This window comes from Doryrhamphus excisus, chromosome 10 (assembly GCF_030265055.1).
Source record: "Doryrhamphus excisus isolate RoL2022-K1 chromosome 10, RoL_Dexc_1.0, whole genome shotgun sequence".
In the NCBI taxonomy this organism is placed as follows: domain Eukaryota; kingdom Metazoa; phylum Chordata; class Actinopteri; order Syngnathiformes; family Syngnathidae; genus Doryrhamphus; species Doryrhamphus excisus.
This window is the reverse complement of record NC_080475.1, coordinates 8,104,603-8,132,384: the sequence shown is the minus strand read 5'-3', so window position 1 is coordinate 8,132,384 and position 27,782 is coordinate 8,104,603. Positions and strand designations below refer to the sequence as shown.

The 27,782-nt window shown below is 44.1% G+C and overlaps 4 protein-coding genes across 6 annotated transcripts; 1 reads left to right on the top strand and 3 right to left on the bottom strand.

Moving 5' to 3' along the window:
* Positions 1–868: 868 nt before the first annotated feature.
* LOC131137453 (protein Wnt-10b-like) lies at positions 869–5,416 on the bottom strand. The gene is made up of 4 exons (XM_058085439.1): positions 5,186–5,416; positions 4,627–4,889; positions 3,027–3,493; positions 869–2,751 (listed from the first exon to the last, which is right to left on the bottom strand). The coding sequence occupies exons 1-4, from the start codon at positions 5,260–5,262 to the stop codon at positions 2,251–2,253; spliced, it is 1,308 nt and encodes a 435-aa protein (XP_057941422.1). The 5' UTR covers positions 5,263–5,416; the 3' UTR covers positions 869–2,250.
* Positions 5,417–8,516: 3,100 nt separating this feature from the next.
* LOC131137454 (protein Wnt-1-like) lies at positions 8,517–11,485 on the top strand. Its single transcript, XM_058085441.1, has 4 exons — positions 8,517–8,614; positions 9,368–9,621; positions 9,721–9,986; positions 10,059–11,485. The coding sequence occupies exons 1-4, from the start codon at positions 8,517–8,519 to the stop codon at positions 10,539–10,541; spliced, it is 1,101 nt and encodes a 366-aa protein (XP_057941424.1). The 3' UTR covers positions 10,542–11,485.
* Positions 11,486–14,284: 2,799 nt separating this feature from the next.
* LOC131137080 (zinc finger protein Eos-like) lies at positions 14,285–22,182 on the bottom strand. Of its 3 annotated transcripts, none has more exons than XM_058084612.1 (8): positions 22,079–22,182; positions 20,128–20,188; positions 19,967–20,044; positions 19,612–19,884; positions 19,350–19,517; positions 18,545–18,700; positions 18,347–18,478; positions 14,285–17,626 (listed from the first exon to the last, which is right to left on the bottom strand). In XM_058084612.1, the coding sequence occupies exons 2-8, from the start codon at positions 20,186–20,188 to the stop codon at positions 16,839–16,841; spliced, it is 1,656 nt and encodes a 551-aa protein (XP_057940595.1). In that variant the 5' UTR covers positions 22,079–22,182; the 3' UTR covers positions 14,285–16,838. The 3 variants fall into 3 exon arrangements, with proteins under 3 accessions (XP_057940595.1, XP_057940597.1, XP_057940596.1); XM_058084614.1 differs by having other exon boundaries at positions 18,545–18,685; XM_058084613.1 differs by lacking the exon at positions 22,079–22,182 and adding an exon at positions 21,527–21,535.
* A 178-nt stretch (positions 22,183–22,360) lies between these two features.
* LOC131137083 (dnaJ homolog subfamily C member 22-like) lies at positions 22,361–26,927 on the bottom strand. The gene is made up of 4 exons (XM_058084617.1): positions 26,824–26,927; positions 24,673–25,273; positions 24,293–24,585; positions 22,361–22,932 (listed from the first exon to the last, which is right to left on the bottom strand). Exons 2-4 carry the CDS (start codon positions 25,211–25,213, stop codon positions 22,756–22,758), a joined length of 1,011 nt encoding a protein of 336 aa, XP_057940600.1. The 5' UTR covers positions 25,214–25,273; positions 26,824–26,927; the 3' UTR covers positions 22,361–22,755.
* Between the last annotated feature and the right edge of the window lie 855 nt (positions 26,928–27,782).

Below are 27,782 nucleotides of genomic sequence, written 5' to 3'. Positions count from 1 at the left end.
ATGAACGTGTTCGAGTCCGCAGCCTGCACCTGACTCCGTCCGACACATGGGAGAAGCAGGAACAGGAAATTCCCTGTTTTTAGCGGCTCAGGATGAAGAAATCCAAAGCAGATATCCCGGCCCTTATCATTCCGTGCCGGTCGCAGTCTCTGTTCCCTTCACCGAGCCGTCCATTCCGGCAGCGGCTCGCTCATTCCTCGGAAGTCAAGAGATATTTACCCAAGTCTGTACAAACAATACTTAATTGCCGTTAAATCCAGTGGCTGCAGAGGTTTCCCGTGCAGACGACCAAGATATTAAGAAAGACGCGGCTTTAATGTCAAGCCAGTGGTGACATTAGCATTTCCTGGCATGCATGACAATCCCAAAGATTGGGATGGCGGACATCGCACATGTGCCTTTTGTCGTACTTGTTCAGTCTATGCATGTTCCATCGAGTTAGAGCATCTCAGCAGCACGTTTCAGTCGGTTTAGGAATTCTGAGCAGATGATCTGTGATGCAGGAAAGTTTCCCTGCTTTCCTGACGCGTTTCTTCAGTAATAAAAGTCATCCTTTAAGGAAACAATATCCTGTGGCCAATAAAAGCCCCTCTCACAGCATGAAGGGGCTATAAAAACTCTTGCCTCCAAAATCTGTGCTGCATTGAGCGTTACTACTAAAACGGGACCAAAAGTGGACGAGCGTCGATGTCTTAGCAAAGAGTCGCACGTATGAGCATCGTTATCACAGGAAATCTCTTTCATAAAGTCGTTGCTCGTTTATGGATTTTATTTAAAACGGACACTATGTGGAATCATACCACCCATGGATAAAGTCAACAAATCCATTATTACTTACATTAACGTGTAACTTATATTTGTAAAAAAAAGTCCCAGACTGAGCCCCTCAGCCAACATCGACCCAGTAATAACCAAAAATATATTTATTTACAAATATACATAGACACTGGTAGGGAAAGTCATGGATTATTGGGATCGGTATCGGCAGCATAAGACTTATTAGTATTACATGTCAGTCAATGACAACACAACTGACCAAAATATGCAGTTTTTACATGAAAACTTTAATTACTAAGGGATAAAAATATGGAAAAGATGGGTTGCTTCCTCTGGTAAAACATAACTGGGATTTCATTGAGCTCTGTCGGTCTATCAAGTTATACAGCCAGTTATACAGCCAGTTATACAGCCAGTTATATAGCCAGTTATACAGCCGGTTATACAGCCAGTTCTCAAACTTTGGGACCCCAGCAAACCATAGTGGGAGGCATTATCCACAAATGGCAAACCTTCCCAAGAGTGACTGGCCAACCAAAATTACCTCAAGAGCACAACGACAATTCTTCCAAGAGGTCACAAAAGACCCCACAACGGTGCCTCAGTTATGGCTGAGTTCCAAAAAGAAAACTATCGCTAAATAAAAATAACATTATGGCTCGTCTCAAAACATGTTGATGTTTCCCGAGACCTTTGGGGAAATACTCTGTGGTCTGACAGTAAAAGTTGTTCAATATTTCATACCAGCAGTAAAATATGGTGGTGGCAGTGCGATGGTCTGGGGCTGTTTTGCTGCTCCAGGACCAGGAGGAATTCTACCAAAAATCACGAAAGTAGTGAAAAATGTCCGGTCATCTGTTGGTGACCTCAAGCTGAAACCAACTTAGGTTCTGCAGCACTACAATGATCCAAAACACACCAGCAAGTCCACCTCCGAATGGCTGAAGAACAACCAAATGAAGATTTAGAAGTGGTCCGGTCAAAGTCCTGATCTGAACCCGATTGACATGTTGTCGTGTGACCTTAAAAAGGGGGTCCACGCTTGAAAACCCTCCAGTGGGGCTGAATGACAACAATTCTGCAAAGATGATGAGCCAAAATTCCTGAAAGTCTTGATTGCGGTTTCTGCTGCTAAGGTTGGTCCAAGCACTTATTAAGTTTAGGGGGGGGCTCTGTCATACAGGGCCATGGAGGTTGGATTTTTTTCTCCCTTAATAATAATAGGTTTCATGAAAAACTGCATTTTGTGTTCAGTTGTGTTGTCATTGGCTAATATTTAAATTAATTTGATGATCGGACAATTTTGACAGTTCTGTGTTTGCGACCAATCAAAACATCGACATTTTGACGTCAGCCTCGTCTTCAACCTTTGACACTAAAAGCAGCAACAAAAGACAAGAAACAAACATCCCACATCTCTACATCCGAAGTCCCAAATATGTGAGGAAAGCCGTTCAGGACAAGCGGCGTGACCTACTTGCACACGCTGACCCATTCCGAGACGCGACATTCCTCACACAGCACGTAGCAGCACCAGTGGAACCTGCAGTTGCAGCGTTGGCTGCGCGTTTCCTTCATGATGTTGTGTCCTCGGCCACAGCACAGCGAGCCGCAGCCGTCCGTGCCGTGGCTTGTTTTGTTGCAGATCCGTCCCTGCGTGCCCGGAGAGTCCAAGGACTCGTCACGCTCACAAAAGTCAGGGGACTTTTCGAAGTAGACCAACTCTCTGGATACGCTTTGACGACGACCGCCGGTCAGTTGGTCCATTCTCCTGCGGTCGCCGTTCCTTTTTCGGGTATTGAAGACCCCGTTGTTTTTGTTCTGGGAGTTGACCAAGATGGCTGACAGGAATTTTTTCTTGAGGATCGAACCTACGAGCCGAAACTCTGGTAAAACGTGCCAACAGGTCTTGAACTGGCAGCTCCCTGACGTGCCGTGACACTTGCATCTTCTTTTCACGTTGTCGGCCACGATCTGTGTGAGGAAAGATGGCGGAACGTCAGACATGCCGGGGTGTCCCTTGGGAATGATGGATACGAGATTCCTGCCCGTATTACAGCTGTCACTCTACATTGAAGACTCTAAGATATGGAAAATACTAAAAATAGTAATGTACTAAAAATAGCAAAAAGAATAGAAAAGAGGCTGTTCCCACTAAACTGGAATTCTGTCTTGATAGTCCGAATCATTCCAAGATTGATTGACTGATTCAAATGTGACTTCCATGCAACGTAAGGTTGAAAACGTACCTGTCGTCCCACTCGGTTGTTATGTATCCTCATCCGAGCGTGGATGTCTCTGGAAGCTGCCTGCAAGTCCAGCCACTCCCGGGCAAAACGTTCCCCAAAACGGAAGTCATGACGGCAGCCCCCCCACTCCCACGTCTCCTGCACGGAGGTCAGCTCATCCTGAAAAGGCTTGAGCAGTGCAGCGTGTCGGCCGGAGTGAAGGTCGGTGGGCAGATTGGTCTGAGGACCTGAGCTCAGCAAACCCACGTTCATCTCCAGGACATCTTTCCGTAGCGTCTGCATCTGCATCTCCATCTGCATCTCCATCTGCATCTGCGTGAGCTTCAGCCGGAGCTTGTCGTCATCCTGGCGACGCTTCTTGCCCTCGCAGCTGCACCCCCGCAGCTTGCCCACGCTGCAGGCCGAACTCACCGAGTGGGCCACGCCCGCCGACAGCAACGCCATGGAGAAGGCGCTCTCGCGGAAACCTTGTGGAGCAAATCCACACGGTGAGATACTGCTCGTTGATGCAGGCACAAATATGCAAAACAATTATATCATAATTTTCACTTTCTTATGTCATAATTTCGACTTTTGTATCTCATAACTTTGACTTTTTATCTCATAATCATAAATATGTCTTTTTATCTCATAATTTGGACTTTTTATCTTATAATTATGATATTTTATTTCATAATAATGTCTTTTTATCTCATAATTTTGACTTTTTGTCTCATAATTTTGACTTTTTATCTCACAATTTTGACTTTTTGTCTCATAATTTGGACTTTTATCTAATAATTTGGACTTTTTATCTCATAATTATGACCTTTTATCTAACAATTATGATCTTTTTTTCATAATTATGTCTTTTTATCTCATAATTTTGACTTTTTGTCTCATAATTTTGACTTTTTATCTCACAATTTTGATTTTTGTCTCATAATTTTGACTTTTATCTAATAATTTGGACTTTTTATCTCATAATTATGACCTTTTATCTAACAATTATGATCTTTTTTTCATAATTATGTCTTTTTATCTCATAATTTTGACTTTTTGTCTCATAATTTTGACTTTTTATCTCATAATTTTGACTTTTTGTCTCATAATTTTGACTTTTATCTAATAATTTGGACTTTTAATCTCATAATTATGACCTTTTATCTAATAATTATGATCTTTTTTCATAATTATGTCTTTTTATCTCATAATTTTGACTTTTTATCTCATAATTTTGACTTTTTGTCTCATAATTTTGACTTTGTGTCTCATAATTTTGACTTGTAACTCATAATTTAGACTTTTTGTCTCATAATTTTGACTTTTATGTAATAATTTTGACTTTTTATCTCATAATTTCGACTTTTTGTCTAATAATGTTGACTATTTATCTCATAATTATGACCTTTTATCTCATAATTATGATCTTTTTGTCTCATAATTTCGACTTTTTATCTCATAATTATGACTTTCTTATCTTACAATTTTAACCTTTTATCTAATAATTATGACCTTTTATCTCATAACCATGACTTCCCATTGGAATAAGTCCTATATTCCAGTGGAGGGAACGTGCTTCCAACCGAATGGTCCAGGAAGCCTAAAGTTCTTCCCTCACCCCGGTTGAGGATGTCGCTGTAGTGCAGCAGCCTGCCGAGGGTCTCCAGGGTGGAGCAGTTCCACCGCTGGTCCCGGAGCTGATGCCGGCACTCGTGGACGGCCAGCTGGATGCCCTGCAGGGCCGAGGCCGTCACGTCGGGTCTCCGTGCGCACATCCTCATCTGACGCTTGCTGAGGCCCGACAGCCGCAGGCACACCGAGTTGGGGCTCGACACCGGATCTCCTGCCGCCTTCAGGCTGAGGATGTCATTACACATCACCCTGGAGGAGGACGACCAGAACTTATTATTAGAGATCGCTGCTAAACAATAAGTAGAGTATAACATCTTTTATATTTATTTACTTTTGTTTTATTTGTGTGCTTTCAATTATCTATTGAAATATCTCTCTTGAAGTGGATGAATGGATAGATAGATATAAAAATGAAATGATAATCAAAAAGTACAATCTTCATAGAGGAACTTTGTCTTATAGCTGACGATTTTAACCCAAATCCTACATTTAATCTCAATAACACCACAACAATAATCTGATCATAATGTGTCAAGTGTACTTACGTCAACGCAGGTACAAACAACAACGCTGTCGCCAGAATCGGGCATCTTTCCAAGCGGAATGTGTTTGATAATTCCATTTCCTGTCGCGTCGTGACATTAAAACGCCAGTAAAGACGTCCCGTCTTTTATCCGGAAGATGACGACTTTTGGATCGGTGCGCCGCCAAAGGAGCGGAGAGCGAAGACAAGAGAGCGAGAGGAGCAGCGTCGAGCACACAGGAGGAGGAGAAGGGAGGGAGCTAAAGAGGAGGCCCCGCAGGCAGCTGTTTGCTAAATATTAGCTGATATTAAAGCTGGACTGGCAAAGCGTGTGGTTATTATGTCATAACGATGCTCTGGAACAGCAACAAAAATAAAATACTATTAAAATAAAGTTTTGAAATGAATGAAAGTCTGGTCAATTTACACTTTGGGCCTTGAACGCAACACTTTACAGTAGTTTACAGTTACTATGAAAATTGGTGCTATTTATATTAGCTAAAGGACACAAATGAGTATAGAAAATACAAATACTGTCAACATACACGACTGTACTATGTGTTTGTGTATTGTTGCTAACTGTGATGTCACAGATAGCACTAGCCTGCTTCCACACCAGAGGCCAGGGATCAGGATTTCAGCAATCTTCTCACAGCACAATACTATAGAAATCCATCCATCCATCTATCCATCCATCCATCCATCCATCCATCTAGCCATCCATCCATTCATTCATCCACCCATCTATCCATCCATCCATCCATCCATCCATTCATCCATCCATTCCATCCATTCATCCATTCCATTCCATTCCATTCATCCATCCATCTATCCATCCATCCATCCATCCATCCATCCATCCATCCATCCATCCATCCATCCATCCATCCATTCATTCATTCATCCATCCATCTATCCATCCATCCATCCATCTAGCCATCCATCCATCCATCCATCTAGCCATCCATCCATTCATTCATCCATCCATCTATCCATCCATTCATCCATCCATCCATCCATTCCATCCATTCCATTCCATTCATCCATCTATCCATCCACCCATCCATCCATCCATCCATCCATTCATTCATTCATTCATCCATCTATCCATCCATCCATCCATCCATCCATCCATTCATTCATCCATCCATCCATTCTTCCATCCATCCATTCATCCATTCCATTCCATTCATCCATCCATTCATCCATTCCATTCCATTCCATTCATCCATCCATTCATCCATTCCATTCCATTCATCCATCCATCCATCCATCCATTCCATTCCATTCATCCATCCATCCATCCATCCATCCATTCCATTCCATTCCATTCCATTCCATTCCATTCATCTTCTACCCTTATCCTCACATGGGTCCCGGGAATGCTGGAGCCTATCCCAGTGAGAGGCGGGTACACCCTGGACTGGTCCCCATAGAAAGGGATATAGCTTGGATAGAGTTGAATATTTAGGAATCTCCAACATGTCTTATACATTTTATATGAATAAAAGGTGAATAAAAAGTTAATAAAACTGAAATATGATATTTTATAACCAACAACGTGCTTGTGGGTGTTCTGCCCAGAACAGTTTTAAGCGTTCTCGTTTATGTTCCCCTTTCTGTGAGATCGTGCGCCCGTGCGTAAAAGTCTGACTCCACTTTTACGCACAAGACCCGCTTGTCGAACAGCAGAATGTTGCTAATAATGATCAATGACGTCATGGAACAGCCCGGAAAAGGATGATGCGAGTACACTTTGTTCGCCAAACAGCGAAGAGTCATTGATGGATGTGAGAGGACAGGGAGGGGGGGACAAGGGGGGGGACAGGGGAGGGGGTTAGATGCCACTGTACGAGAGGGAGGCAGCAGCAGGCAGGCGGCTCCTCACAGACAATACACCCCCTACGCACCCCCCCGCCCCCCCCAACCACCACCACCACCATCAGAGACAACTTCACTTTGTCATTCCAAAGTCTTTATTCCAGTGAATGGGAATAATATCATCCAATGGCATCAGGGATTCATTCAAATCCGACTCGATTCACTTGAAATGTTGCATCTATTCGAATTAATCAACACGAAACTAGAACAATATAGAAAGATATGAATGTACACTTTCATATAAAATGACGTTACCCCCCCCCCCCCCACCCCATACCCCCCCAACACGACCAGCATAGTCATACCAATTGATCTAATCTCCTTCCATCCCTAAGCCGCAGCAATGAAAAGTGCATTAGCATTCTGCCTTGGTGTGTATATCTAAGTGGCTTAAAAAGTGATTTGAAGTTGATTTGTATATAAAAGGCTCCCCCCCTTTATCCGGATTGGCGCTAATCTGCTCGGTGTCGCATGACTGCACCAGGAAACCCATTGGCGCACCTTGGTATAGCGCGGCAGCGTAAATGTCGGCTGGCTGTCATTAAAGCCTCTTTACAAAAGCCCACTTCCTTTTCTTTTACTGTCATCGCCGCAGCTCGAATATGGAAGTATGCAAATCGGCGCATAAGCGTCACGCACGCACACGCACACTAAGAACACGCACAAGTTCCTGCGAGGCAAGAAATGTTTGAAATGTCTTCTTATCCTCTCCTCTTGCGGCATTTAATCCCTACATAAAAAGTATCGGTGCATCGGTACGGTAACGGTTAGCGAGTTGGCGCATCCGTGGCTCATATTGCGCCACTGCGGAATCACCATCACCACATCAACTCCTCCGCTGCTAAAACTGCGTGCATGGGAGACCAGATGGGAAAACATTCCAACATGGATTTGGATGGTGACAACGAGATTCCACCAAAAAATGGCGCAATATAGCACACGGATTCCACCCCCCCCCCCCCCGCTTTTCTGCACAGTTGTGTTTCCTTATTCATTGTGCGCCCTATGAAGAGCATTAACTATCCCTCCCTCCAATCCTATTGAAAAGCCTCCGAGGAAGAGAGAAAAAAAGACAGAGGGAGATGTGAGCAGCAAATCCCTTTTTTATTCCCCTTGTAGCTCTCAATAAGACAAGAATGTGTTGCCTATCTGCTGTCACCACGGAGGGGATCAAGTCTGCGGGACCGTCCCACGCGTTCCACGCACCGTGCAGAGCATCACTCAAAGGGACACAGTGAGGAGCGCTGCAGCATCCTCACACGCGTGGACTCCTCCACAGCCTGAGAACATCCATTCCAGTCGAGTCGGGGGAAGTGGTGAGTACACGGGATGCTCGCACCTCGCTAAAAGACGTCGTGGGTGAGATTTAGTTGTAAAATCCACGTCGCTGCTTTATGGATGCGTGTTTCTGCAACGCTTCAGTCGAATTAAACATGGAAAACTCTTTTTCAGTGAGGGGGACCGAGGTCGAGATGAGGAGTTTGGATCTTCTGCTGGGAGTGAAAGCATGCATCCTCCTGCTGTGGTCGCTGTCTGGGACAGGGGCGGTCAACAGCAGCGGCCGCTGGTGGTGAGTGTTTGCCCCCCTTCAGCTCAGACGGGAAAACGGTGGCTTGGGCAGGGGAGGACCCCCGGAAACTGGTTTTATTGCAGGTTATGGATATTAATATGCTAGTTTGGGCACTGCTCGGGAAGTTTTGTTCAGTGTAAAAAAAGTTTCTAAAGATATCTATTTCAACTGTTTGATTAATTGCCATTAGTGTGCATGAATTGACACTGTAGATCATTTTTGCAAAAAAAATGTATTTCAAAATTTTAATTTGAAAATTGAAATTTTGAAAAAAAAAATTTTTTTCCTTTGAACAATTTGTGTCAGGCTCATCAAACATTTTCTTCAAGTGAAGAATTATATAAGATTATATAAGAGTTATATACCGTAAAAAAAACGTATTTGTTGACATAAGGGACACGGAACAATGAACAACTTCCTGAGCTCTGCTGATATGACGAGGCGTTCAAGCACACTGCGTAACTCTCAGTGTTAGGCTTTCAGACACCAATGCAATCGCATGGTTTTTCATTTTTTTCACATACTATGAGAATTTGAATACTTTGGGAACCGATGTAGAATCCCAAAGTGACCCGGGCCTCATTCCATTTTTCTGCATGGAGTCCTTGGATGATTGGAAAAACATTGGATTGTCCAAAAAAAAAAAAACTCGGGGTCATGATTAATTTGATTTAATATTGATTAATATTTTGTTATTTCTATAGAAAAACTAAAGCAACTGTAAGTCGGACTCCTGGTTTCTTTGCTCCACAGGGGCCTCGTCAACGTGGCCTCCTCATCCAACCTTCTCACCAATTCCAAGAATGTGCAGTTGGTCCTGGACCCGAGCCTGGCCCTGCTGAGTCGTCGCCAGCGTCGGCTGATCCGGCAGAATCCGGGCATCTTGCACGCCATCACCGCTGGACTGCACACGGCCATAAAGGAGTGCAAGTGGCAGTTCCGCAACCGCCGTTGGAACTGCCCCACCACGCTCAGCCCGGCGATATTTGGCAAAATTGTCAACCGGGGTGAGTCGCTGTCGTTTCTCCATCTTGGGCCCAACTTGGTGAAATGTTCTGAATCTCCGATCCAACCTTTGTGTGCGGAATGGTCTGTGATTCCTTCAGGTTGCAGGGAGACCGCCTTCGTGTTCGCCATCACCAGCGCAGGCGTGACCCATGCGGTGGCTCGCTTCTGCTCGGAAGGTGCCATCGAATCCTGCACGTGCGATTACCGCCGCAGAGGTTCAGGGGGGCTGGACTGGCACTGGGGAGGCTGCAGTGACAACGTGGACTTCGGCAGGATGTTCAGCCGTGAGTTTGTGGACTCCAGCGAGAGAGGACGAGATCTGCGCTATCTGACCAACGTGCACAACAACGAGGCGGGGAGGATGGTACGCAACGCCGGTTTACGGTACTTGAATACTGGTTTTGGTGATAGTGACCGGAGTCTCCTCTCTCTGCAGACCGTGTCCACGGAGATGCGGCAGGAGTGCAAGTGTCACGGCATGTCGGGATCCTGCACCGTCCGCACTTGCTGGATGCGTCTCCCGAACTTCCGCACCGTCGGAGACTTCCTCAAGGACCGCTTCGACGGAGCATCCCGTGTTGTTTACGCCAACAAGGGCAGCAACCGTGCCTCGCACCGAGCGTATCCTCGCCACCTGGAACCTGAAAACCCGGCTCATAAACCCCCTTCCGCTATGGACCTGGTCTACTTTGAAAAATCCCCAAACTTCTGCTCCAAAACCGGCACTTTGGGTACTTCGGGTCGAACATGTAACAGCTCCTCCCCGGGCCTGGATGGATGTGAACTACTCTGCTGCGGACGGGGGTTTCAGACCCGGGCCGAGAGCGTCACGGAGCGGTGCAACTGCACATTCCACTGGTGCTGTCACGTCAGCTGCCTGAACTGCACCAGTACTCGAACGTTACATCAGTGTCTATGATTACGCCGCAGGTGGGGATTATTTAGTATGAAAATCAGGACTTCTTAGAAATGAAATAGTTGGCAAGGAGAATCCCAAACATACAGGAAGTGCTGGCAAATCGGGAAGCTTTGAGGAAGCTACACTGACAGGGACCCGCCCAAAGTCAATCAATGAAAAACTGCACAAATATCCAACCAGGGTTTGATGAGGCATCGACATCGTTAATGCTGGAGGTAGCAGATAGCCGGGTAGTCGAGTAGATCATCTCTATTACTGGACATGAAGGTTTACACTACAAAACTTGGATTTATGTCAATCAAATCTTGTGTGATGTGGTTGCAGCCCGGATTTAAATTTCCCTACCACATTTTGGCTTTTCTTCAGATTCCAGATTTTCCCGATCCTACCCCTCAACCACAATCGGCTCCTTTGACCAGATGCTAAATGTCAGCCGCTGCCGCCGCCCAGAAAAACAAAAAAACGAGCAACTCTTGGATTTGAATGTATTATCCTTACGCTAACTAGATTGGAATTAGCTCATACTGGATAATCTCAATCATAATCTCAGCAAATTCCATAAATGTCTGAGGTATTCCAAGCCAATGAAAGACCCATCATGATCACACCGCATCAGCTAAGAGAACCAAAATTCTGTAAATATCAAAATGTATGAATATATTTATAATGTCATTGCTTGAATTACCGAAGAGTACGAATCTGGCATTTCTGTCAAGTCAATATTTAAATGTTTGAAGTACTTCAGCTGACATAAAACTCTTAAAAGGAAAGGGAGAACACCACTTGTGTTTTTTTGCCATGCACTGAATACACACCTTTTTTTTTTATCAGTGTAAATATGAAAATATTTATTTTCCAGGGTTTTTATACTGCTATAGCAACAAGTAAGAGGCGATGATGTTTAGGGGATAAAAATGTCGTAGGTGCTACTTTTATTTGTGTTGTATGATAGAACAATAAAGTTTATATTTTCAATGAGTTTGTGTTTTTCCTTTTCCCAGCCAGCCAAGTGAACATAGAATTCCGTCCCTGGGTGTCCTTAATGCTTGTGTGCTTAATCCTATTAAGAGCAGCACCAAAGCTCCCAAAACATCCATGCATCCGTGCTCTCCAGCTTATACCCATCCTCGTTTACAATGATGTCATACAGCAGCACACCATCCAATGTTTGCTTCCTTTTACAGTATTCCATAGTATGAACACCGCAACTTCCAGACCGGGGCAACGCCATGAACCACGGGATGCTGCATAGCGTTTTAGCGTCATAGCCAGGGTCACTATAGAGGCGCCGTCCACAGAGCGGATGAGTGGGATGCGTCTCTAGAGGTGACATTTAAGGTCAAATAGTGGGTGATTCCATTTCATTGCAGAAATATGAAGTCAAAAATTCAAATCTGAAGGTTATTTTAAGAAAAGGACCCAGGCATACGTATGAGAGGTGGGACTCTAGGAGGGGTGGGAGACGACAGGAGGAGGGGGGGGGGGGGGTGATGCCTGTGGGATTGCTGAGGAGTCACTGATAATTAGCTCAATTAGTGACAAAGGCAGTGTAATAAATACCGACTTAGTGTCTGGGTCCCTGCTGGCCTCTCATGGCGCAGCCTGCGCCGGGGCCCCGGCCTGATGGACAATTCATTAAACTGACAAAATACCCCACCGTCCAGGCGTGACGCAGCGAGTTAGCACCCTACAGGCCCGTCTCATTGTTCTAATTGTCTGGGCCGGAGTCACTTTGTGGCCGCCTCCCACTTCATCCACCCCGCCTTCACACTCCAAGCCTCACAGAAGCCGCGGCGTTAATGCCCCACCTTACTGTTTAAGGAGGTGATCGGCAGGTTGGGAAAAAAAAAAGGCAGTAAGAGCTCCTAGGGGTGGGGCGGTGGCGGCGGGGGTAGGCGACGGGATTAGCGAATGGAGGTTGCCTGGGAGTGCTGGGAGCAGCTCCGATCGGAATGTCGGAGAGATGAGTCCAGAAGCTGGGATGCAGGACAAAGAGAGAGTTAATAAGGAAAGATTGAAGGGGTTGGCGACAATGGGCCGCCACCCGAGTCGAGATGAAATTGCTTCCGAGGATTATTGGGAGCAAGTGTGAGGCTTTGTGTGTGTGTGTGTGTGTGTGTGTGTTTGTGCTGCCGTGTGTGTACAGGGGCAGGGGGAGTGCCGGATTGATGGCTGCCCCTCTGGTTGGGGAGCAGGGGACCAGCGGAGGCTAACCGGCTGTTCCCACAGTCTATTCTGCCGCGGCCACCTTTGACACATGGGCCTGCCAGGCGGCGAGCAGGCAGCCGTGGTGAGAAGGCCGCCGTCCAAAACAACTGTCGCTAGACGACCGAGCGAGCCGAGACTCGGGAAGTGACGGGAACAACAAAAACTAGATTTCAATATACATATGAAAATATCACTTCCCTGTAATACGGTCCCGTCAAGACTTGACTGTCCGGGAGAATCATTCCCGAGCAACTCTTCCAGAGTAACACAATGACTGTGGCCTCCTAACATCTCCATTACTTTGTTCTCCAGCGACCTGCCACAGGCGACCAAACAGGAGGGTGAGCGTCGTCACCCAATGCAACATGGCCAGGGGTCAATCTGGTCCAGATGATAACATATGTAGCATATTGCGCTATTTGTGTTATTTTGTATAAACAGTGCTTATTCAGTGGCATCACAGTAAAAAAAAAGTATAAGTATTTCCTTACCGCATGGACGTTCAGATCAGGGCGGCCATTGTTGAGCCCTTTGTGATTAAGGGCTGTATAAATAAAGTTGACCTAGCTTGACAATTCATGACATAAATTTGATCTGACAGTAACTATGCCAATATTGAGTATTTGTACTGGTGACTATGAGGAGTACAGCACTGGCCATTACAAAAAAACATAATACACACTTTCATCAAATTTGTATTTATATTGCACTCATAAATAATAAAACGATGTACTAGTTTCGTTTTTTAAAAGGTGAATTGGTTAGTAACTGTTCTTCTTCTCTCCAGAGATGCACCACCTGCCCGACACTCCCCTCCTGTGGCGAAACAGTGCCACTACATCCACATACATTATATTCCACCAATTCAACTGCCTAACTTTGTCTTCCAATCAGAAATGTGTGGGCGTGGCTTTTCTTATCCTTACACTCTCTCCTCAAAATGTAATGCCGTCCCGACAATATGGCAACTTTAGCCCCCAATTCCTCATTTGTTGTATCTCAGAAGGCTGCACAGTGGACAAGTGGTTACACACAGCTAGGAGACCGACTTTGATTCCCCCCTCGGCCATATCTGTGTGGATTTTGCATGCGTGGGTTTCCTCCCGCATTCCAAGAACATGCTAGGTCAATTGGCCACTCCAAATTGGACCCCGCCTCTCGCCCAAAGGCAGCTGGGTAATGTAGTGTATGGCACAGAGAGCAGTCATGTTTCCGGCAACGCTCCAGCCATCGTCTGATAGAACAATAATAATAATAATACATTTTATTTAAAAGCGCCTTTCAGGACACCCAAGGTCGCTGTACAGGAGATAAAAAACACCAATATAAAATACAAGATAAAAGACAACAAACAATAAATAAGAGCATACAGCTAGAAGAACAGCTAGTTAGCTAGCAGTGCAGTAGCTAGTTCACTTTAGTTAGCTAGTTTCTCGTTTGATTTGGCATGAGAACACCAACACAGTTAATATTCAGAAACCAGGAATCATTTTATCAATAAAGTGAACTTTATTAACAGTAAAAAGTTTCCAGAATAACGAGGGCGAAGCATTTGTAAGGGCAGAAACATCTCGGAAAGCAACAGGACTTTTGGAAATAATGAGGCAGTTAAACAAGTTGAACTTTGAGGTAAAGTGTTTTGTCGTGTTATACATCACTCACAAAATATCATATCACATGAAAAGATCACACAAGGAGACACAAATCCGTGCCTCGTTTCTCACGTCTTCACTTCACATTTTGAAAAATAGTTTCACAATTTTAGGTAGAAGCCGAGTGGTGACAAGCACACATGCTGTGTTCCACTCACACCCGCGTCTCTTTATTTCACAAACCAAGTGCAGTTTTGTTTAGTTTTTTTTTGTTGTCAAACCATCTCAAGTACATTCTACAAGGAAAAGAAGCAGCAAACCCACAATAACAAACTGAGAATACTGAGTTTGGTCTCATTCATGTTCCCAAAATCAAGACTAACGGAAAAGTCACTGTACTGTAGCAATAAGGTATTTGGGTGCCATAAAGAAGCAGGAGGTAACATATCTTGTGAGGAATATGCTGGATAAGATTTGGAATATAGCTGATTAAATACACCACGGTTGAAACAAGCAACATTAAATATTCACTGGAAACCAACCGACTTGATTTCTAAACAATGACCTTGTTTCTGACGAAGCTTCTCGTAAGCTAAAATATCAAATCGTCAGTCAGTGCAGCAACTTCAGTGAGACGGCGAGCGCACCGCCGCCGTGGGAATCTGAGAAAGGCGCACTATTACAAATTAAATGGCCGACCTTTGTGAGTAGACAGCAGCGGTTTCAGTGCAGCGGAACAATCACAACAAAGTAAACGCCATCGAGTCTTAGGTGAAGACTTTTCATATATAAAGCAGATATTCTACAGGTGCAATCCTGTGAAGGTCAAAGAAACCCGGGCCTTCGTGGTCAGGGTTTTTGTTGGACACCTCACGGCTCATGGTCTGATCTGCACCAGTATTCTAAGGCTCGCTTTCAAATCCAGAATTTAACGCAAGAGAAAAGCTACTTCCGCTTTCACGGTTTCGCTTCGTTTCACAGAATCCCCACGATATCAGCGGGTCAGGCTCCGTGGACGCTTGCAAATATCCTCTTTTGGGATTTCACATGCTGTAAACAAGATATAGTTAAGGCAGTCCTTTCAAGCTTTTATCCTCGGACAGAAGCCCCCCCCCCAAAAAAAAAAAACTCTCTCAGTGCATATGGAGCTTACCAAGGAATCTCATAGTGCATGGGTTTTCTTAGCAGGTTTGAAAAAGATCACCATCCTCAAGCTAGCCTGTGTGACAGTTTAGTTCAGGGGTCTCAAACTCAATTTACTTGGGGGCCACTTGGGGGAGCTAGGGTCTGGGCGAGACTGGGCCGCATCAAGTTTTCCAAAAAAACAAAAACGCATTTATTAAAAACAGAAAAATGAACAAACTTTGCTTTGGTTTCGATTTTCTACAAGAAAAGCTCTGATAAAACATTCCACTGTTCTCAAATATCTTCATTTTTCTGCACAAAATAAGATGAAAAATAAATAAACACATCAAGAATAAAGAAAATCAATCAATCAGTAATAAATAAATATAATAATAATAATAAAAACTTAAGAAAGCACATATAGTTGGTGGGTAGACAAATTATTTTTTTCCGATTAAAATGAACAAAGCATTATTAGAGCCCTGTAGACATGACAAAACACGACTATAGTCACATTTATACTATTTTTATTTACAACATATTGCGCAACTGCAGGGTCTTGAGACACATGCTAACTCGCAAACTAGAGAGCTAGCGACCTAAACGGTAGCCTTCAAGTTATTTCCTTTCAACTTAAATAGCCAAAAACTTACCACTTCCACACGGATCGGGAGGATAACTATTAACAGTTATTTAACCTTTAACATGAACATTAATTAAAAACGTAATAATTTTTTCTGGGTACATGATACCATACAGCATCCATATCAAACTTGCGCGGGCCGCACTAGCATTAAACTTTCATATCAAGGCGGGGGCCTCAAACTAGTGTCCTGCGGGCCACATTTGGCAGAAACCAACTAAACTGTCACACAGGCTAGCTTGAGGATCGTGACATTTACTGATTTTTCACCCGCTGCTGCTCCTCCCCATAAGTCCTCCAGTGCCCCCCAGAGGTTCTCCCAGAGGGGGGGTGGGGGGGGGGGGGTGAAAAAATGTTAAAATAGTGCATCCTAAGGACGCCAAATGCAATTGTTCAAATGTAAACACGTTGCTTTGTTTTCTACCTGTGCACACCAGCTCTCCATGAAGCAACTAGGAAAAGATGGCTGGTCCAAATTCATCAGCACCCGTTCCCACGCTTTTTTTTTTTTTTTTTTTACTTTGGGGGAATCCCCCAGGAAGGCACTTTTGAAGCAAAATCACATTTTGCCAGATGATTTAAACAAGAGAGTGCAATCAATTGCCGTCAAGAAGTTTGAATTGTCCAATTCTGACTTTTAAACCGGGGATTCTGGTGCAGAACAAACATGAGCCCACGACGCTTTGAGCAAAACAGTCACGCCCCCCCGCCTCACCCCTACCTGCTCCATCAGGCCACCTGGTGCTCCCCTCTGCTGATGTGCGAGGAGAACTCGTAGCGGTCCCGGCTCCGGTGGCCGCAGATGTTGCACTCAAAGGGCTGGTGGAAGCCGTGGCAGCCCATGTGGATGGTGAACATGACGTGATCCAGGAAAAGGATGTGGCAGTGGTGGCAGTGGAAGGAGCGGAGGTGCTGGCCATCCCGATCCAGCACCCGCACCGTTTCCCTGCACGGGAACGGCGAGCCGGATCTCCTTTTCACCGGGACGGGGGGAGCGGGACACACCCTGCCCCACTCCGGGTCCATCTCTTTGGCCTGGCTGGGGCTGGAGGCGGGAAGGCTGTGGGACAGTCCCAGGGTTGGGTAGGGGAGGTGCTGGTTGTGGTTGGAGGTACTTATTTGCACTGGAGCCCTTGTGCTGTGGTCTTCGGCTGTGCTCTCTGTGTCTGTGGAGTCGGGACATCCGTTGGGTGAGTGGGTGTGGCCGTGGACTGAGGAGTGACCTTCACACCCTTCACCTGCGTCTTGACCCGACTGGCCGAGAGGCACCGTTGTGAGTCTGCTCGGGACTCCTTGAGGAGGTACGTTGCTGTGGATGGAGCTCATGACTGTGCGCAGCTCGGACAAGAAGGCGGGATGGAGCTGAGAGAGCGTAGGGTTCTCCTCTTGGAGTTGCTTCCCGCTCGATCCGGTGCACTCGGCAGCTGGCTGGGGGGTCAAATGCTCCCCTTCCCTCTCTGACCCAGAGGACAGATCGTAAGGTGCCTCGGGCAGGTCCAGACGTATGTGCTTGTCAGCTGGGAAAAAGACACCAGTGATGGTCTGATGGTCTGGCCTCACACGTCTTCAACCGAGCACCTTCATCGTGGTTCGGATGGATGGACGTACAATGTACAGCTAGGTCCAGAAGTCGGAATTGGTGGCCGATTCCGCTAAAAACTCTAAAGTTACAGCGTGTATTTTGTAGACGCGCATTGAATGTTTTGAAATAAATCAAGTCCATCTGATTCATGGAGTCTAATTTTGGGATCGGTGGTTATTAATATTAGGGCTCGGGTTGTTAGGGTTGGAGGTGTCATCATTTTAGGGGTCTGGTATCATTGTCTGAATAACGTTTTGCAATTTTTTGTGCCGTGGTTCGGGAAAATGAGCTAACACAAATTAGGATACTTTACTCTGTCACAGAGTTGCACTTGTTAAGTATTACAATTACAACTGTAATTGTACTGTAAATACTATAGTATATGTAGTAACTTATATTATATAACGTATAGTAACTTCTGTATATTATGATGCCCTTTTTGTTGTGCATGGCGTATTTAACTTTACTGCTTAAATAGATGGATGGATGGGTGGATCGATAGATAAGATAGATCCTGTATAATAACATAGACAAAAGAAGATAAATAATAATAAATAATAATAATAATAATGTGGAGAATAAATAGATGACATCAAATATGAACAACAATGTACAGCGTAAAAATAATAAATAATAATAATTTAAAAAAACTTACCAAGAAACTTTTGTGGCGTCGACCTCTTGCGTTTGGTGATGCTAACAGCTAATCTATCTACAAAGTGCTGCTTGTCCTCGGATGGCTCGAGTGCAGGTTTAGTCATTGACTCGATATTTAGTGACTTGACACCTACAAAAAAGGTGGCAGTTCAAGGCTAATTGATAATATTTGTCGGAACAACGTGTGTCACGTTACCCTGCTGTACTGCCTGGGTGTTGATGACCCCCTGCTGGTCCGGGCTCTTTAGGAAAGCGTGGCAGCGCTCCTGGTGGTCCTCCAGTGTGCTCTGCTGTTTGTAGCTGCGACTGCAGTAGCTGCACTTGAAAGGTTTTCCCCCTAGTGGTGAAGATACTGCAATTGAAAGACAAATAAAGTACTTTTTTAAATGAATTCTAAAAAACTAAGGTAACTGAATATTGAGAATGCATAATAAAATAAAGCGCATGTTACGTCATTCAATTACGTAGGCTATTCTTGACTAATAATCATGACTAATAATTGCCTCAAATTCACAGTTTGGCTTTACAGTATTTAGGTCAACGATAATAATAATTTCCTCTGAGCTTTTCTACTAAAATCTTTTCTCGATCACTTACTGTTAGCACATACAGTATTATGAATATCATCACATCAGCTGCCCTATAAAAAGATACTGATATCAATATTTGTGGATGTGGTCTGCAATGGAATAGATTTGCTTTTTCACTTCTTAATCGAGTTAAAACAAGGTAACCAAAATATTAGGCAGCTCTCTGTATGATGCAATGTAATTCCAGTAGGGCTGTTAATGGATTAAAATATTTAATCGTAATTAATCACAATTAATCACAGACCGAAAGACGTTTTTGTGTCTTTGCAAACTGCAAACTATAAAAATAAACATCAATGATATCAATCAAAACAGCAGTATGATATTTGACCATTTCTGGTACAAAGAAATACTACAAGTCATTATAATATTATTATAATAACAATATAGCGCTATGGCACTGGATAGTACCTGCATGGGTACGTAGGTGTCCGGCCAGGGCGTCCCGGCGCCGGCAAGCGTAGCTGCAAATGGGGCATTTGAAAGGTTTCTCTCCAGAATGCAGCTTGATGTGGCGTAGCAGGTTGCCCTTTTGGGTGAAGGAAGCCCCACACTGGTTACACTGAAAAGGTCTCTCACCTGGCAACACGTCGGGGGTGCATGAAAGAGATGCAGAGATTGTGCATATTTTATTTTGGAGCTTTACGGTTTATGTTTGCTGGCATCTTCTCACCCGTGTGACTTCGCTTGTGCACCATCAGCACATTAGGTCCGATGCAGATGATCCCGCACACCTCGCATTGGAGCTTTCCACTGGCAAGCCGAATGGGTCCAGGGGAGGCGGGATTTGAAGTGGCCATGTCACTGTAGAGATGAGCTTGTCCCACCCCAGCATGCTCTGCGCTCTCGTTTTCTGTCGGCTCTGTTCTGCTATCTCTGACGGCCCCTCCGTGGTTGGGCCGCGGTGATTCATCTTCACTGCACAGCTCAACCTTAATGGAGTGTGCTGCACAGGGGGGGATACACATACATCCCTAAATCCATTCAAATATTACAGCCAATCAGGCAACAGAAGCTTTTAAACTGACCGGTGAAGGAGCAACAAGTTGACACCTGACTGTTTGGGCAGTAAATGTCCTGCTCCGCGGATGACGCTTTACCGTTGCCTGAAATGGACAACCGACGTCAGAATCTGATGACAGGTGAACTTATTAATAGAAGTTTTATTTCTTATATTCTGTATATTTACCTGATGCATAAGAGCATCCATTGCAGTCATCAGCGTTCATTCTTTCACCAGATGCCTGCATCTGTACAAGATTAAAGACAGGAATTCAATTCATTCATTTTCTATACCGCTTATCCTCACGAAGGCCGCGGGGGTGCTGGAGCCTATCCCAGCTGTCTTCGGGCGAGAGGCAGTGTACACCCTTGACTGACTGGTGGCCAGCCAATCACAGGGCACATATAGACAAACAACTATTCACACAGGAATTATATTATATATAATATTAAATGCAATTTTTGGATTATATTTTGGATTTTAAATTTTGGAATTAATTTGACAATTTTCAAATGTCATGTATAATTACATTAAATTATATGTATATGGCAGGGACTTCAGGAAACAATAACCTTAAAAGAGAACTGTACTATATTCTGTGCATTCTGTGTGCTACAATGTGAGAAAACTAGTTAATACGAGCTAGCTAAAATGTACGTCATTGGGACACAGCTACTTTGACATTAATAGCTACATTGTCCTAAAAAAAACTTTCCAAAAACGGCAAGTATTCCATTTCCATAACTGACCTGTATATAAACCGTATAGTTATAGACGTCGTGAGTGACGTCTCAGCATCGCTCAAAACGTCTCAAGCTATCCCCTAGCAACGCAAGCTAATGGCGCTAGTACTGTTAGTTTTCATATGTTACATAATCATAGCATGTATACAAAACAATAAAACATTGTTTGTTTTATTTAAAAGGGCTTTGTAGTCGAAATAGATGTGTGACAATGACGTGCATTGTTAGCTAGCTCCTATTAACCAGTTTTTAGTTGTTATAACAGCATAGACCAGGCATTGGTGGAGCAGGGATTGGCGGCAGCTAGCGATTAAGTTCGCTAGCTAGACTTATCCGCCTAGCTTCTGGTCTTTGGAGTCCAAAAGCAATATGGTTATAGTTTGGAGCTTGTTTTTGCCCCATGGGAAAGCTCCAAGTGGATATCATATATGTCCATGGAGTACTTTAATAGTATGTCTTGTCTTCCAAATAATATTTGTGTATGATTGTTAAATGAACATAAATACATGTTGTTGGTGATATTATGACAGACGTCTCCTATCTCCTCAGATGATTTGGAGTAGGTCATCAAAGGGTGAAATAATGTTTGGACCACCAAAGTTATGAGCAAAAAACAACCAAAATTTGACAAAAAAAAGTCCTTAAGGATCCCATATGGCTAACTCCATTCCAAATAGACATCACTGTTATGGAGATGGAGATTGGTAAAATCACTTTGTTCGAGACTCTGAAAGCAGGAGGTGTGGGTTCTCTGAGGAACCTTCATGTTTATGTGTTATATGATATATATGATATATATGATAAATATGATATGACACACGGGAGATGTAAACACGCCGCACCTTAAGCTCCACACCGGACTGCAGTGATCGAGGAGGGCGGAAGGGAGCGTCAATGTGCCGCCTTCGGCCGCTCGGAGAGCAACAGGCGCGGATGCAGACGCGCCAGTCACATCGGGGCACGGCTGACTGGGTGGGAAATACGGACTCCCACGCCAACCGTTGACAGGGGAGCCTTTATCTCCGAGGGAGGGCGACTCCGTAGTTCACATCGGCACATAAACACCCTCCCTCCGGGCATATTTGCCCACTTGTTTGAGCCGCTCGATTACGGCCAGACACCGGCGTCTGGAGGGCGACGAGGACCGAGAGTCATGTCATCGTTGATGCGGCTGTCATCCACCCTTGATCCCATGAATCAGTAGTCGTTGCCATGCAGTGTTCAATGTTTCTAGCGCGCCGTTGCTATGGTAGCCGACCACACGACAAATGGCGTTCACCCGAGACAAACTCTCGCGAAAAAAAACCCCACGCCGCATACTTCCAAATGATATTCGATAGAGGTTATTATAGTGTTCGCAAACGCCCAGCCGCGTCCGCAAACAGCCCCCTTACCTGGCCACCGCTCGTTGTTACCCTCTTTTTAAGTGTCTGGGTAGCTGTTTGTTTTCCCAAGCGACGGAAGCATCTCTCGGATTTTCTTTCTTTTTTTTTTTTATTTTATTTTTTTTTTTACCTGGGAACCCTAAACAACTTCCGGGCCCGTGCTGGGATTCAGACCGAATAATTGCACGACACAGCTCTTGATTAACAGATTGTCGAATGCATCGATTCAAGTGTAATGTCAATGCAAATCGAATGATGGTGAAGAACAACACACATTGTGAGTCTGCTTATTTTACGGCTTATTGTTTATGTTATATGTCTTTATGTTACGTCATTTTATTTGTACAACTGCTTCGTGAAATCATACATTGAGAGTAAATGTGAAAATTCGGAAAATTAAAAAGACAAAACTTTGTAATAGTGATATTAAATAGCAAAAACACATTAACTATGATGTTCTGTACGCTGATGTGATAGTGCAGTCGTGCAATTCACCACAAGAGGGCAGCAAACTGCTGTTTTCCGCCAAAGAGATCACCCACTCTTTCACTCAATAATACAATAATGTTTGCCAAGTACAAGGATATCAGGTGATATCTAAATTGCCCCCTGCTGTACATCTTCTTTTGGTACATTCACACATTCCTGAGCCAACCATGTGTCCTTTTAGGGGGGGGTAGGCATGGCTATGTGAAGCGGCGTGGCCTGTGGCGCCTGAGAAGAACATCATACGCCTGCTGGATTTTCACAAACGTTGCCTCGGCATCCTTACTCGGGTTGTGGTCCGGGTGCCACGCTTTAGCCAGCTCTCTATAGCCACGAGTTATCTCTTCAAGAGAGGCCTCTGACCCCAAGGATAACAACTGTAACAGAAAAAATGACAATTTAATTTGAAGACAAGTTTCTTTTTGAAGTATTAGTCTTTCTATATAAGTATCCATGTGCAGACTTTGAAGCATTTATCCAGCAAATAACCCACTTTAAGGAATTTTGCTCATTATCCACAATCCTAATGTGTTTCCGTTCAAGCACGTCTGTCGGCAAATATTAATCAGACTTTTCCGCCGCCGACTACTTTTCAACAAATGAGGATCTTATCTTTTTGAGCCTGAATATACGATGGATGAGCCACTGGTTTTAAGAAAGAGAGAAAGTGAAGTCAATGATTTTTTGGGCTATAGTCAAAGTCATTGTGTTCCTCCCGTTGTGTACGTTGTTAGCTCCCACATGCTAGCTGTTTTTCGGTCTTGAGAAGGCACAAAAAAAAAGGGAAAGATGTGTGGTCACGTTTCACATAAGGATTGTGAATGATGGGCAAAATTCCCCAAAAAGTGCAGTTAAGAATTGACTCTATTAGCCTCACTATTGATAGTAAAACCTGAAATCTGTTCCGCTTAGTCTGAAAATAAAATAATTAGAATAGTTAATTATTTATTGTAGTTACTACATCCATCATTCCCATTTTCTATATCACTTATCCTCATTCGGATCAGATTGCTGAAGATCTTTGTATACTTTCCCCCCCACTGCTATCTAGAGTAAGTTATTGAGCATTCCTGTACGTCCTTATTTGCTACTTTAAGTTTTTTATTTCTACTTTTTCTCCCGGTGACTGTTTGTCACTGGAGCTTTTGGTTGTACTTTGCTTCTTATTCCTTGTGAGCGCTTTTTGTTATAATTAAATACCCTTTTTACACCTCGCCTGTGTCTCTACTCTGGGGTCTGCAACACCCGGCACACGTGCCAGCACCCATAACAGAACAATCTGACCAACATGGACTCCGCAGATGCACGTCCACTGCAGCTGGAGAAAGAAGAACAGTTTAGTCAGCTCGGCGCCAGTATTCAAGGAACGGTGGAGCATCAGGACGCACGTATGACCCAGCTCAGGAACTTGACCCGAACGTTTGGAACGATACGAACCACCTTTCCGGTAGAGCTGGGGCAGGGGCCACTGCCGAGTGGAACCGCCGTTTAGGAAATGCGGCATAGAAAATGGATGGATGGATGGATTTTAGACAAATACAGTCATTTAAAAAAAATATATACGTTTTTATGAGACGTTTGGGGGCCCTTGGAAATCTCGGGACCTTAGGAAATCGCCTGTGTTTGCCTAATACCTAATTGCAGTTCAGAATGTATGATGTTGGATGTATATGTTGATAACAGAACAAAAACATCTCCATCTTAATATATAATTATATAGGCAATACTATGATTCACCTCTAAGGCCTCTTTTTCCTTCTCGGTGTAGTCTTTAAGCAGTATCTCCAGCATCTTCTTCCAGGTCTCTTCGTAGTACCCCCCTCCAGTGAAAACGCACAGGATGCGATACGGCATTAAGAAAATGTACTCGAGCACATTTCGAAGCCAAGGGAGAAACCAGAAAATATCCAGCAGTGCTGCCACACAGTCTGACACGCGGTACAATATGGCCGTGGTATTATGGAAAACACAGTACGCTAACGGGGCAGAGAAGGCCAGCCAAGCAAGACCCAGCCTGTAAAGCCTTGGACCTAAAAAAAAAACGATACTACTATGAATAAATATGGAATAATGTGGCATAACTTTGACTATGGAGTCATTTTTGTCATATATCTCACCAAGTTCCTTCGTTCCTGCCCGGGGTTTCTTGTACCGGCGATGCTGAGCAGCGGTGAAACTGGCCGCCAGGCTGACAGGAAGAGGGGATAAAGTGCTGCCATAGAATATGGACGAGGTTATGAGACTGGCTGTGAGTGTTTGTGAGAGATCAGAGGTCTGTTGGCCAGCAGTGGACACCAGATGAACCCCAGCACCCACACATAGAGGCAGAACTATCAAGTAGAAGAAGCTGAAGGAGCTCAGTTCAATCAGAGCCACGGTGCCGAAGTAGATGCCAACACACACCTGGCCAGCAAATCTAACTGGGTTTACTGGTGGAGGCACGGATGTAGAACGTCTTCTGTCATTTTCTGCTTCTCCATTGGCTTCATCAACATACACAGGAAGACGGACAATCTCTCGGAACCAACCGATGCCAAAACCTCCCAGCGTTAGCATCCACAACAGAGCATGGCTGTCTCTTCCCAAATAGAAATGGTGAAGCCCAAAAAGCCCACCTCCTGCCCAGAGGGCATAAGCTACCATAACACTTTTTGCCATTTGGGGGGGGTTGTGGATCACACTTTGTGCAGGTGAGATTTACGCATACTCGATGAGTACCTGTAGGGAGGAAGCAAACAAAAATCATAGGTAACATTTTTCAATTTCAGTGTTTCATAGACTGCAGAAAATCTAATTCATGTACATCAGGGGTGCTCACACTTTTTCAGCATGCGAGCTACTTTTAAAATGACCGAGTCAAAATGATCTACCCACTACAAAAATGCAAAACATCTATTTATTTTCAAATGTATTGAGGATTATTTGTACGTACAATGTATGTTGATGTACCTTACATAACCAAATGAGCCAATATTGCAAAACACACATAATTAACTATTAACATTTTTTGTAATTACCTGAGTTTACTTTGATGACTTGCACTGAATTGAACCAGCCAGGGATGCATAGTCCGGACAGTAGCTGCTGATAGCCAGCCTCAAGCACACTTCCAAATGTTTATCAGTCATGGATAATATCCGTATCATAATATCCGTATAATATTCCATATCCGTATGGAAGTGATATGTTTTTTGCCTTTTTACTTGGTCCAGTTTTTGCCTTTTTCTTGGTCCAGCTCCTTCACTCATTTTAGTGACCATAAACTTTAGCGAGGGCTTAAAATCTCGCAATTTGCCGACTAGCTTAGCACTTTGCATCGTTGTTTACGCATGAGCGGTGACCTAAAGGTCAAAATTCAGTTGTCATCTGACTGGTTGTCCTGTATGTCAATCAAGTAACGGGGATGGATGATAGGCTGACATCGTAAGTTCTGCTGCACTTAGAGACGTTGTTTGATTTGATTGGTCGCCCGAAGGGCAACATTCAGTTGTCATCTGAATGGCTGCCCTGTATATCAATCAAGTGACGGCATTGATGCTGGGATGATATTTTTTTAATGTCACGCCGCGATCGACCAGCGATCGACCAGTACCACCTCCGCGATCGACCGGTAGCTCGCGATCGACTTAATGAGCACCCCTGGTCTAGTCTCTACTTCCGGATCGGATTTGGGATCCAACACTCATATGTTAAAATGGCTGTTTATTGTCAACTCCTATACCGTTTATCAACTCCTATAAAGTTAGCAGCACAAACCCGAAGTCCTTCTATGCACTCTGGAGTGTGACCAACCACAGCAGAGTGGGCGCGCCCAGAAGGCGGGATGTTGGTGGAATACATTAAAACAGACCATTTCCGCGGGAAGCATGAAATCCAAAGAAATACAGCTGAATGGGTGCAGATTCTGGAAGAACTAGAAAGCTTTGTGTGCTGGTTATTGTGTGTAGCTGCTCTATAGGAGTCTGCAACTCAATACAAAGGGCCAAAAATGAGCACAATGGGTCATTTTTAAATGTGACAAACATGCAGAAAAATAAGTCGGAAGGGGAAAACATCTTTTCACGTGACTATATTTGCTTGTCATTCACTTAATTTTGTGCTTCACTAGTTTATTACAAGCACAAGAAATACAAACGTCAGTATCCCACAACGGTCCCTCTTAACAGCACGTTTTTAGATATACCACATTCTGATCAAAGTACTATTTACCCGGAGTTAACTTTCAACTAAGCCAAAAGCTTGGCCACTTATTTGATTATCGTACTTACCAAAATGGTTTTATTTCTTACGTACAGAGCCCAAACATGCAGGTCCTTTTGATAATAAATCCATTTCCGTCCTTTCTACAGTGCTGCATGTTGTTGCAAGAATTTGGACTTTGGTTCGTGACGGTGAAACTGGTCAGAGCTCAGCACGTGATAAACATCAACATTTAGAACCCTTGATTATTCTGATAAGATGAGAAAGTGTTGGATACTTCAGAGATCTCAGTTTCTTTAATGTACATCCATATAGGAACGCTGTATGATTCCTAATCATTTTCTCATCATAATGTGTAAAGCAGCATCACTTTCATATAGAAATTAAATGATCAGAAATGTTGCTGTTAATAATACCATCTCTCAAAAGGAGAGACTAGCGATTAGCAAGGCGTCATGTTAGTTAGCTCGTATCAATGCGCCCTAAGATGGAGGAGGCATAGAAAATGAATGGGTGGACTTATACAAAATAAACACAGTTAGGTTTTGTCGGCTAGTCCAGCTGCATAGTGGCCCATGTTCACTAAACAACCCAGTGTGAAATGCCGTTTACAGATCAAAATGCTTTTTTTTTTACTGGTAGGGAATCAAGAACTTCAAACACAACGTCTTTAAGAATTGTAAACAAATGCAGCTTTCCCGTACGGAACATTGCTAGCACGTAAACAGAGGAGCGGAGCTTGGGGGAGGACAGGGAGCTTATCTGGCTTACAGTCACTCCCATATCAGGAAGTCTGTCTCTCTGTGACATCACAAAGGGGCAGTTTTACCACGCCTTCTGAAACTGAGTGTTTTCAGCCATCGCAAACTTCTTTCAGGTCTCACTTCCAAATGCGCAAACCTCATTATGTGAAACTTTGGCATGGTTTAACACGATAATTCAACATTCTAACTACATTTATAGGTCAGAAAAGCATTAAAAAAAGCATAATAGGTCCCCTTTAAGAAATTTCACATTGCTCCTAATT

Excerpts from the sequence above, each read along its gene's own strand:
- LOC131137083 (XM_058084617.1), bottom strand. The coding sequence starts at position 25,213 with ATGGCAAAAAGTGTTATGGTAGCTTATGCCCTCTGGGCAGGAGGTGGG. Across the intron at positions 24,586-24,672 it reads GGCAGGAACGAAGGAACTTG|GTCCAAGGCTTTACAGGCTG; the intron begins GTGAGATATATG and ends TTTTTTTTTTAG. Across the intron at positions 22,933-24,292 it reads AGGAAAAAGAGGCCTTAGAG|TTGTTATCCTTGGGGTCAGA; the intron begins GTGAATCATAGT and ends TTTCTGTTACAG.
- LOC131137453 (XM_058085439.1), bottom strand. The coding sequence starts at position 5,262 with ATGGAATTATCAAACACATTCCGCTTGGAAAGATGCCCGATTCTGGCG. Across the intron at positions 4,890-5,185 it reads TTGTTTGTACCTGCGTTGAC|GGTGATGTGTAATGACATCC; the intron begins GTAAGTACACTT and ends GTCCTCCTCCAG. Across the intron at positions 2,752-3,026 it reads ACAACCGAGTGGGACGACAG|ATCGTGGCCGACAACGTGAA; the intron begins GTACGTTTTCAA and ends TTCCTCACACAG.
- LOC131137454 (XM_058085441.1), top strand. The coding sequence starts at position 8,517 with ATGAGGAGTTTGGATCTTCTGCTGGGAGTGAAAGCATGCATCCTCCTG. Across the intron at positions 8,615-9,367 it reads AACAGCAGCGGCCGCTGGTG|GGGCCTCGTCAACGTGGCCT; the intron begins GTGAGTGTTTGC and ends TTTGCTCCACAG. Across the intron at positions 9,987-10,058 it reads ACAACGAGGCGGGGAGGATG|ACCGTGTCCACGGAGATGCG; the intron begins GTACGCAACGCC and ends CTCTCTCTGCAG.
- LOC131137080 (XM_058084612.1), bottom strand. The coding sequence starts at position 20,188 with ATGCAGGCATCTGGTGAAAGAATGAACGCTGATGACTGCAATGGATGC. Across the intron at positions 19,885-19,966 it reads AACTTGTTGCTCCTTCACCG|CACACTCCATTAAGGTTGAG; the intron begins GTCAGTTTAAAA and ends CCCCCTGTGCAG. Across the intron at positions 17,627-18,346 it reads GACGCCACAAAAGTTTCTTG|CTGACAAGCACATACGTCTG; the intron begins GTAAGTTTTTTT and ends TCTTTTTCCCAG.